This window comes from Salvia hispanica, chromosome 3 (assembly GCF_029641045.1).
Source record: "Salvia hispanica isolate PSC_SH4W2 chromosome 3, Shi_PSC_v1, whole genome shotgun sequence".
In the NCBI taxonomy this organism is placed as follows: Eukaryota; Viridiplantae; Streptophyta; class Magnoliopsida; order Lamiales; family Lamiaceae; genus Salvia; species Salvia hispanica.
The window spans coordinates 58,643,712-58,654,163 of NC_142694.1; the positions used below are offsets into that span (position 1 = coordinate 58,643,712).

General features: G+C 35.9%; 2 protein-coding genes across 2 annotated transcripts; one reads left to right on the forward strand and one right to left on the reverse strand.

The window, feature by feature from the left end:
• Positions 1-1,502, forward strand: LOC148931166 (putative WRKY transcription factor 59). Its single transcript, XM_089067838.1, has 3 exons — positions 1-307; positions 431-571; positions 1,187-1,502. The coding sequence occupies exons 1-3, from the start codon at positions 60-62 to the stop codon at positions 1,344-1,346; spliced, it is 549 nt and encodes a 182-aa protein (XP_088923964.1). The 5' UTR covers positions 1-59; the 3' UTR covers positions 1,347-1,502.
• A 1,715-nt stretch (positions 1,503-3,217) lies between these two features.
• Positions 3,218-7,117, reverse strand: LOC148931167 (ABC transporter F family member 5-like). The gene is made up of 9 exons (XM_089068233.1): positions 6,059-7,117; positions 4,948-5,289; positions 4,689-4,829; positions 4,414-4,593; positions 4,180-4,335; positions 3,956-4,057; positions 3,737-3,865; positions 3,548-3,652; positions 3,218-3,469 (listed from the first exon to the last, which is right to left on the reverse strand). Exons 1-9 carry the CDS (start codon positions 6,968-6,970, stop codon positions 3,374-3,376), a joined length of 2,163 nt encoding a protein of 720 aa, XP_088924359.1. The 5' UTR covers positions 6,971-7,117; the 3' UTR covers positions 3,218-3,373.
• Between the last annotated feature and the right edge of the window lie 3,335 nt (positions 7,118-10,452).

Below are 10,452 nucleotides of genomic sequence, written 5' to 3' on the forward strand. Positions count from 1 at the left end.
TTTATAAAAACGAATGGAAACGCTCCACTTTCCACAAGCTCAATTTTCTGATCATCAAAATGTCCTTCAACTTCAACTTTGATTCAATACTAAGTATTGATCCTCAATTTCAAAAACCTCCAAACCCTAACCCTAACCCTAATTTTGATAGGGAGATCTTTCATTACCAAGCCGATGATGCCTTGTATTTCAAAGATGTTTCGGATTACCTCATGTCGGAGGAGAGATCTCTCTCTTCGAACAACAGTGTTTTGGATAACGTAGCAAACAGTGTTCACGATGAATCTTCGAGCTCAATGGGAAACAAGCAAGTTCAATCCCTTCACTTTTCTTTACTTTTTTTTTTGAAATTTCCTTGGTTGGATATTTGTTAATTAATTTGTTTAATTGTACTTATTTTGTTTAATTTCATGTATTGCAGAGAGAATAGAAGAATAGTGAGGAAGTACAAGAAGGAAAAACAAGATTATAGGGTTGCATTTAGGACCAAATCAAAGCTTGAAATCATGGATGATGGATTTAAATGGAGAAAATATGGGAAGAAAAGGGTCAAGAGCAGTCCTAATTTGAGGTATCATCAGTTTCCCAATATTTTATGATCAAAATCTCTTGGCTATATTTGATCAAATTTAATTTCCCTATTCTCTTACCCTACTTTTCTTAGTTGGTACAAATTATTAAAATCAATTTGCAACACCGGCCCTAATGCAATAATATCTCATTAATATATGTTTCAATATGTGCATACCAATAAAACTAGATCATGATATTTTTACAGACATAAAACCTTTTGTAGTATTCCATACATAAATTTTGTTAGATATCTGCAAATAGTTTACTAGAGCTCATATCTTTGTCAATTATCGGTTCGATATGATATTTGTCGCTTCCTTAATTAGCTTCCATTTAAAGATCTGTTTAACTTGTGATCAACTTTGTCTTTTTGTATAGTTTGAAGAAAAAAAAAACTTGAGTTTTTTGTATATATATCAAGTCTATAGAAATACATAAAGACAGTGTAAATTATTGTTATATGTATACACATTAGTAGGTATTTACATAACAATTGATGCTAATATAACTATGAAATATAGGAAACAAAAATACAACCATATATACAGTGTTGATATGCAGTAGTAAGTGATATGATGAAATTAATATGATGAATTAATTGATGAAACAACAGGAATTACTTCAAATGTTCAAATGGAGAATGCAGTGTGAAGAAAAGGGTAGAAAGAGATGGAAATGATTCAAGCTATGTGATAACAACTTATGAAGGAGTGCACAATCACGAGAGCCCTACTTGTGTGCTTTATTGCAATCCACAATCACTTTCTCTTTGATAGTATTACAATTTACAAATAATACTATGTTTCTCCATCCAATTCGGATGTAACTGTATGTGCAATAATGTAATTTTCTCATATACTTTGTGCATCTGTGTAAAACGTATATATGCTAATTGAGATCCTATTCCTATATACGTATTATATTTTCAATGTAATTTCGTTTGCCCACTAATTGCTTTCAAAAATAGATTCTGGCTTTTTATCCATTTAATCTATCGAAATCAAGTCCCACTAACTATTTATTCGTTGTTACTGAGAAACTTTGATTAATTATATGAGTTTATTTAACACTTCAATAGGTTACATGGTACGGGAATCAACATTACATTCCATAAGTTATTCAATTAAAATCTGGAATACTTATAATTTATTATTTCCCATGTCCTTTAAAAATATGAACTCCTTTACATTATCTACTAAAAGTTATTAACTTCATAATAGACCACACTATCCGCTAATATTATTTCTATTATCTTCTCTTTTTCTACTATTATTAGGAATTGATTCATAAATATAATTATGAAACTATGAAAGCATTTTTTTTGGTCACTTTTACAGTTAAAATATATGTAAAAAAATTGTAACAAACCTATATTTATTTGTTGATTGTAATATATATTGTGCTGACACTACAACAAAAAAAAACATTAATGACATTTTTAATGCAACTAAGGACGCTAATTTGTATTTCTAAATATACCACCAACGCTTGAAAAGGATCGTTATTGTTATTGTCCAACTAAAATTAGAGGACGCTAATTTAGAAACACTTTATTTTGCTTCTAAATTATTGTTAATTTTCCATTGCAGGTAATTGCGTTTGTGTCCCCAAAAAATAAGTACTTTCTTGTGTGAACGTGATACATCAAAGGTACTAAATTTTTCTTTATTTTGGATTATCCCTAAAATTAGTTTCTAACTATTATTGTAACATTTCTCTTTTATGAAATAAATATATTTTTTACTAATAATAAATCATCCACGTTTCCTCACTAATTATCTTACTTTGTCAATTTTATATTTTATCTCTCCATGAAATAATATCCGCATTTGTCGTTTAGGTCAATCTACAATTTAAAGTCACATTTTTTTTTAATTATTGGTAAGTGGACCCCACTATCCACTAACTCATTACATTCATATTCTATTATGAAACTATATAAAAGTGGAATCTGCATTCCACTAACTTAAAACTCGCACAAACAGAGTCAACATGAAACTTTAAGTCGTAGACGAATGGAATATTAAAATTCATTAAATTTGTTTGATTTGTTCTTTACAAATGTGAAAACCCAAATTGAGACACAAATATTAGGGGTATTCTTTATTGTCTAAATCTTATTGGGATTTTGCAATGTTGAAATTGTTCCCTCTGTCAATTGGGTTTTTGGGTTGGAATCTAGAAGTCCCAATTTCATAAAAAAGATGCCTTCATTCATAGAGATTTTGCTTGTTTCTTGACGAATGTGGAGTAGTAGTGAGGTCAGTGCATTGGAGGAGACATTTCCCTAATTGAGATTTATAATACTAATGCACATGTTGTTGGTTTTATGGCTATAGTAGGAGAGTGAGACTTGATGTTGCTTTAATGCTTTAAGCAGTGTTTAAAGTAAAAACAAAATCACAAGCCAGTCTTTCAATAACGAAGTGTTGTACTATTCTATATTTTGTGATCATATTAGGAGCACAAGTGCACTCTGGTGACCAATTTGTCAAAGTGCTATAGATAAATTACCAAGATCTGCTGTGGATAAACTCATAATTTCGATTTTTTTTACTATTTTGGTCCGCAAGTCTGATTTTGTTTTTACTATAAATGGTAAATAAATCCACGTCCCACTCCGAGAAAGTGGATATATCGAGGATAAACAGCAACAACGCTTAGTATTCGATATTATCAACTTCAGGAGCTTATAACCAGCTGCACTTTCCATTCCAATAATCGCTAATCAATGAACCTATTCTATTGTGTTTGTTGCATATATACAAATGCATTTAAGATTCAAGAATCTTGTGAGGCTTCACTTCCATCTCTTAGAATTCTTGGTACCTTTCGATTTCTGTTTCGCGGCTTGGAACGCCTGCATCTTCTGTTTCTTACGAACCTCCTTCTCCGCCTGAGCAGCGAAAAACATAAACGCGTGTTAGGACAATGTCGAACTAGTCGACCGAGATCATTGCAAAAACTCTAGTACCTTAGACATCTTGGATTTTGCTTTTGCCTTTGGTGACTTCTCCTCAATCTCCGCCTCTCGTTCAAGCTCCCTCTCTCTCGCTTCAAGATTCTTCTCCAAATAATACTGTTGTTATCAAGAACTATTAGATCTCGTTTCATTCGTAGGAATTAGAAAATGAAGAAACGGAAGATCTAAACCGGGACTCACATTGTAGTCTCCTGCATAGTCTTGTAGGGTCCCGTCCTTGACTTCCAAGACTCGATTCACAATCTGCTTTATGAAGTATCTGTCGTGTGAAACTGTGATAACCGTGCCTTCATACTCGTTTATTGCCTCCTAATAAAACACACAAAAAATTAAGCTACAAAAATTCGAAGATGGAAAGGACTGCAAACTGAAAAAGATGGAATAGACGAGGAGCCTCACCTCGAGCATCTCCTTGGTAGGTATATCCAAATGATTGGTCGGCTCATCCAAAACGAGCAGAGTTGATGGTTGCACCATGAACTTGCAGAAGGCAAGGCGAGCCTGCAATACAAGGAAAACGTGCAATGATTTTTGTACTGTATCTACTAAAGTGACAGAACAAAGCATTCAAACACAATAACAAATCAAAATATATGATACAAGTGTGTGGACAAGCATCTAACCTTCTCACCACCACTCAGAAATGAGACCTTCCGATCGAGCATGTCCGCCTTGAAGTTATAACGGCCGAGTAGACCCTTTACGTCGTCAAGCCTCCAGTCCTCTGCAACTTCAGCGACAGTTTCCAGCACGGTTTTGTCCAAATCAAGCGCTTCCGCCTTAAATCAAAACGAACATCTCCGATTAGCCAAACAAAAGTCAGAAGACAAGAAAAATGAGTCATGCAGGTAGCAAACCTGATTCTGCTCGAAATAGTTTGGTAACACGTTGTGTTCACCAATCAGAACCTCCCCTCCATCCGGTGATTCCATGCCCATAATCAGTTTAAGTAGCGTACTTTTTCCACACCCGTTAGGGCCAAGAATCGCGATCTTTTCTCCCCTTTCAATCGTTAGATTTGCGTTCTTGAACAACACCTGGTGGCAGCAATTATACAAAAATTTTCAAAGACGATGTTCCATAAATCAACAGATAATAAGCACTTTCATTTCATATCGAGTAAGGTAATTACCTCGTTCTCGAAACCAAAGTCAAGACCTTTTACTGTGACGACAGAACGACCACTTCTTCCACGCTCTGGGAACCTAATCTTCATTTGCTTCCGAATGAATGGTTTCTCGACTTGTTCTTCATCCTGTAGTTTTTCCAGCTTCTGTTGACACAGATTTCAAAAGGGATTGTGAGAAAAATGATAAAGACATTAAATAAAACAACTCTTAATTCGAGTTTCAGCAGAAAGTTCGTTATGTACAAACATATCAAAGAGTGACCTTTTCGGCGGTGGAAGCACGACCAGCATTTGCTCCAGCATTCAACCTACTTATAAGGTCCTTTGTGTGCTCAATTTCCTTTTGCCGTTTCTCCCATGCTGCAAGCTGAGTTTCAACCCACGCTGCCTTGGCAATGATGTAGTCTGAGTAGCTTCCTTCAAATGTTCTGGAAACTCCCATATCGGTTTCCACAATCTTCGTACATAACTGGTCCAGGAAAGCCCTGTCGTGGGATATGATGACCATTGGCACGTCTTGCTTATTCAGATAACCCTCTAGCCACTCGATTGTGTCAAGATCAAGGTGATTTGTCGGTTCATCCAGAAGTAACAAATCCGGATCCTGCAGCATCACATTCACATATGATCACAAAAGGTACAATTTCAAAACCACAACAAATAGTAATTACACAATCGGCCAACATTCATGATCTCGCACCAATAGTTTCAAATGAGAAAAGATACAGCACAACACATTGTTCTGTTTTGAGTCCAACATAAACAAAGTTGTGACAGCTCAAATAAATGCATAGGTAGATAGCTAGCACTATTTAGAACCTATACATCAAACCATCAACATATTAAAGGATGAGACAATCTTCAACTACAAACAATCAAATCAAAGTTTCATTTACACCTGCAGAAAAATCTTTGAACAAGCTAAAACCATCACAGCAAAGCATCAAATCAAAACCTATAATCCCTCGAATATGAATAATCATACTATCAACAATTCAATTACAACTGCAGCAGAATCTTTGAACTAGCTAAAAGAAACACAACCAAAACATCGAGATTCAAAACATATAAATCCTCAAGTACGAACAAGCAAATCAACAAATCAATCAGAACTGCAGAAGAATCCTCGAACTAGCTTAAAGCCTTTAAACCAACACAATCAAAGCATAACATTTCAAAACATATAGATCCTAAACTACAATCAATCAAATCAACAATTCATCTACACCCACAGCATATGCTTCGAACTAGCTAAAACCAACACAACAAACCATCAAGGATCAAAAAATATAAATCCGTAAACAATCAACAATCATTTCAGAGCCTATATGTCCCCAACTACAAACAATCAAACCAACAATCTTGTTTTATACCTGCAACAGAATCTTCCCAAGTGACATCCTCATCTGCCAACCACCACTAAAAGAAGCCACAAGCCGGTCCCCATCTTCAGGTGAAAACCCGAGATCAGGCATCAGCTTACTGATCTTCACATCCACCTCATCCAAATTCACAGCTTGAGCCCTCCTCTGCAGCAAATCAAACTCATCTAAAAGCCTCCCCATCAGCTCCAAATCGTCAACTGACTTCTCTATCGCCTTCTGCACCTTCTCCAGCCTCTCCGCAACCTCCATTTCCTCCTTGAAAGCGCTCAAGAACTCCTCTTTCACCGTCCTCGTCGACACCACCTCGAATTCTTGGCTCAAGAAGGCAATTTTCATGTTGCTCTTCGCCTTAATCACATTGCCCGAATCAGGCTCCTCCAAACCCGCTATAATCCTCATTTGGGTCGTTTTCCCCGCGCCATTAACGCCCACTAGCCCAACTTTCTCCCCCTTTTTCACCTCCCAGTTGATATCTTTCAACACGGTGACGCCCTTATAGCTCTTGCTGACGTTTTCTAACCTAACGCCGGAGGAAATTGAGGAAGCGCCGGTGGAATTCTTGTTCCCGCCGCGCTTGTAGCTGATCTCGGAGGCGTCGGGGTTGGTTTCTGATAAAAGGGATTCAATATCTGCCTTCTCCTCCTCGAGGGTTTTGGCGGAAGTGGATGCTTCGGTGGCGATGGCTTGGAATTTGGGGGAAATTCGGAGGGGGGTTTTGAAGAGATTGTTAGGGCTGATTGCGGTGGCTTTGATTGAGGAGGAAGCAGCGGCGGTGATGGTGGTAACTGAGGAGCAGTGGAAGGGGCGGAGGGCCGCCGGGAAGGAGTGGGAGAGTGGCGTTGCGCCGGCGAGGAAAGTCGACCGGAGGTCTAAAAATTGGAGCTTTGATGCTAAGTCCATTGAGAGTGTGAATTCCGATAGTATAATTAGTGTTGTTGTGAGTGTTGGAGAGAGTTTTGGGAGAGAGAAAGCTGCGTTTTATCACTGCCGCGAAACGCCCTCTTTCTCTGCTCTGAGGAATTGAAGATGCAACAGAGGTGTTGAAGAAGAAGATGTTTTCAATTAGGGGTAAAAATGTCCTATCGTTAAATAGAAGATTTGATAAAAAAATTTGGTGAAGAAAATATAATAATATTATTAATTAATAAAAAATTTGGTGAAGAAAATATAATAATACTATTAATTAATAACAATAGAAATATGATCACTTGATATAACTATGATAAATTAAAACCGACTACTAACAAACCCATGGTATGGACGTCAACATGAAAATATTCGTGTGCCAGCTAAATATAATTACACACGAACATCTTTTGTTAATATGTAAATATTAATGTCTAATTACTAAAAAGAATAAACCTTAATACATTAGTCAATATTTTTTACAATCATAAATGGTAAGATTATAAGTCATCTAGAGCAAGAGTAATTATTTCTTGAATCCAACTAATGATAATTTTATACAAAAATACTTGCCAATAAAATACTCCATCCAAAAAAAATGTGGGGAAATTCGAATTTTCTTCCAAGAATATATTTATATATCTATTGGAGGGAGGGCGACAAATTTTGGGGCTTGGCAAAATTATGTGGATGATGAAGATTATAGATAAAGTTTTTTTGTGGTGTAAACCAAATTGACACTGCAACCTCACATTTTCATGCCACGTCTACAAAGAAATTCGTATATGCTGCATCAACCACTCATATCATTTGGAGAGATATATACACTTCTATTTTGCGTAGTCACACAATGTAGTTTATTTATTTGTCAAGCCGATATGTTTGACATATTGGAGAAATGTTACTCGTGTGAGTGAAATAAGTGTAATATATCCTCCATTTCTTCAGTCCCATCGTAAATGATTATTAATTTTACTTGGAATGTTCTATTTAAAATAATTTAAATTAATATTGTAGAAAAAAGCAATATAATTATTTTCTGTTATTTTATTTTATTTCATTTTATATTTTATTTTGTCTTTGTTTCTCTATTTTATTTTCTATTACTTTATTTTTCTTCATTTTTTCTTTAAAAACTCTCCTGCTTTACTTTATCTTCACTTAAGAAAATATTAGTAGTATACTATTTTTTAATCTCGTATCCAAAATGAGTACCATTTCATTAATTTTCAATAGAGTGCTACATTGTGTTAAGAATTACACTTGTAAAGAGATATTTATTTCTAGTTTCCAGGCATAGATTTGTATGGTGTGCATGAGAAAGAAGATTAGTTGAGATATGGACACCATTTGAATTTGTTTTCTGTGTAAAGACAATTATAATCTTATCATGGTTATTTTCAATTTTTTTTTTCATTTGGATTTCTATTGTAGATTTAAACCAATTAATCTTATAGTTATAGTGACATATTATAGCATTACAATTTACAATGAGTATAATTCAACTCTATAATGAAAATTCAATTGTCCGCCATCAGAAGTCTCATTTCTTGGCAACACGATTTTTTAGAAATGTTAAGAAAAGTAGGTGGAAAAAAGTTAGTGAAATATGAGTTCCACTTGTATATATTAATTTTAAATGAAATGTGAGTGGAATAAGTTAGCGGATTACCATTTATGGTAAAAGTGAACAGGGACTCTTATTCGCGGACGGAGGGAGTAAGTTTACTTCATCTTCACTCACAACAACACCGAAAATCTGAATGTGAAAAATAAACAATGCTCGTCTAGCTTCTAACCTCAATGTCTCGTAAATACTCCACCTCTTCTTCATGTGTGCTTGTTCCCAATCCCTGTAATTGACACAACATAGTGGCTGTTCGGTTCATGAAACAAAATTGTCTTGAGATGCAGTGTAAGATATATTAAAATAGACCTTGGCTAGGATTAAATTAGTCTTATGTATGGTTATAGAGTAGGGTGGAGAGGAGAATAATGAGGAGAGGGAGATGGACAAATTAGTAGGAGGGGGTGAGGTGAGATGGTTAGTCATGAGATTAGGTGAAAAGGAATCCATTCAAATGGCCCGAAACAGGCCCAAATCTACAATTGTTAGCTAAAATTTGGTTGAAAATGTGAATGAAGAAGATAAAAGTTATCATGGGAACCGAACGGGCACATAGAGTAGAAATAAGTTGTGATGTTCAATTCATATTGACAATGAATATAAGAGTTATGTGGTTCGGTTTGAAACCTACATCCACTGGAAAGGGAAGAATCCTTTTATTCAATATACACAACAACGATCCTCACAGCACGAACAAACCTCGAAACTACAAAAAAATGCTGACAAACCTCGTAGTACTTTATGGTCCAATTTTTCACTTCACGTTGTTTTTCCATTCTTCATACTTATGAAGAGTATAGAAAGTTTCTACTCTTCTGTCATCTTTGTGTTTAGCCTGAATCAAGAAATGACAAAAAATTAGTGGATAGTAGCAATTACGATGATGTCGCTTCATATTCAAACCTTGATGATAGGGGTTATGAGCTCTTTAAGGAAACAAGGAAGTTTGAGCAATGCCGGCCATAATGTATAGAATAAGTTGATCACTAAACCCTTCATTTGGAAACCATAGTCATCATGCACATCGAGGACTTAATTTAAATATATAAGACTCAATTCAAAACAAACCAAAATGTGAGTCAGAAGGAAACCTTAGTCGTAATGACCATCACATGACCATAATTAAGGGTTTTCGTGTCCTCATATTCAACACCATACTCGAGACCCATAATTTGCATCATTTCGCTAATCGCAGTGTTTTCAAGTACTATCTCGCATTGGGGCATTACACTCACATTGGGCAACCCCCTAACAGAGGAAACACACCATAGTTTCTTTTCACCAAAATTTTTAGTCCAATGTGAGCTTGCTCACATTGGACAAGATAAACTGAATTAAACTAACCAAATATGAAGGTTTAATCTCAAAGAAAACTTGCTGCTAACGTGTCGGCGTTGTTGGAGTCCGTTAGAATCAGGGTATCCTTTTCACCCAACTCGAGAGCTTGGGTGTGAGGCAACTTTTTTACTTTCATGATGGTCAGGGCGTCAACAATCGAGAAATACCGTTGTTGATTTTGCCTCGGAAACGACTGAGAATTAACGCTTGTAAACCCTGCAACTATCGAGAACATGTGAAGATTAATGGACATTTATTCTACTGGGCCTGATTATTGTTTCAGCCCATTAGGATTTAATTGTTGGCCCAATACTTATGGCCTGCTTTGACCGAGACCTGAGATCTACGGCTGAGATCTAGCCACGCCGCAGCTCACTCGGATCCTCGATGCTGGCCGTTGGATCCAGGGTTTCCTGTGTTATGTGTGAGGCATGTGAGACGGTTGGATTTATTCTAGATCCTTCTCTCTCTCTCACTCTCTCTCGATGGCGATTTTGTCTTCGATCTTCTC

Excerpts from the sequence above, each read along its gene's own strand:
- LOC148931166 (XM_089067838.1), top strand. The coding sequence starts at position 60 with ATGTCCTTCAACTTCAACTTTGATTCAATACTAAGTATTGATCCTCAA. Across the intron at positions 308-430 it reads TCGAGCTCAATGGGAAACAA|AAGAATAGTGAGGAAGTACA; the intron begins GCAAGTTCAATC and ends CAGAGAGAATAG. Across the intron at positions 572-1,186 it reads AAGAGCAGTCCTAATTTGAG|GAATTACTTCAAATGTTCAA; the intron begins GTATCATCAGTT and ends ATGAAACAACAG.
- LOC148931167 (XM_089068233.1), bottom strand. The coding sequence starts at position 6,970 with ATGGACTTAGCATCAAAGCTCCAATTTTTAGACCTCCGGTCGACTTTC. Across the intron at positions 4,830-4,947 it reads GTGCTTCCACCGCCGAAAAG|AAGCTGGAAAAACTACAGGA; the intron begins GTCACTCTTTGA and ends CTGTGTCAACAG. Across the intron at positions 4,058-4,179 it reads TTCTGAGTGGTGGTGAGAAG|GCTCGCCTTGCCTTCTGCAA; the intron begins GTTAGATGCTTG and ends CTTGTATTGCAG.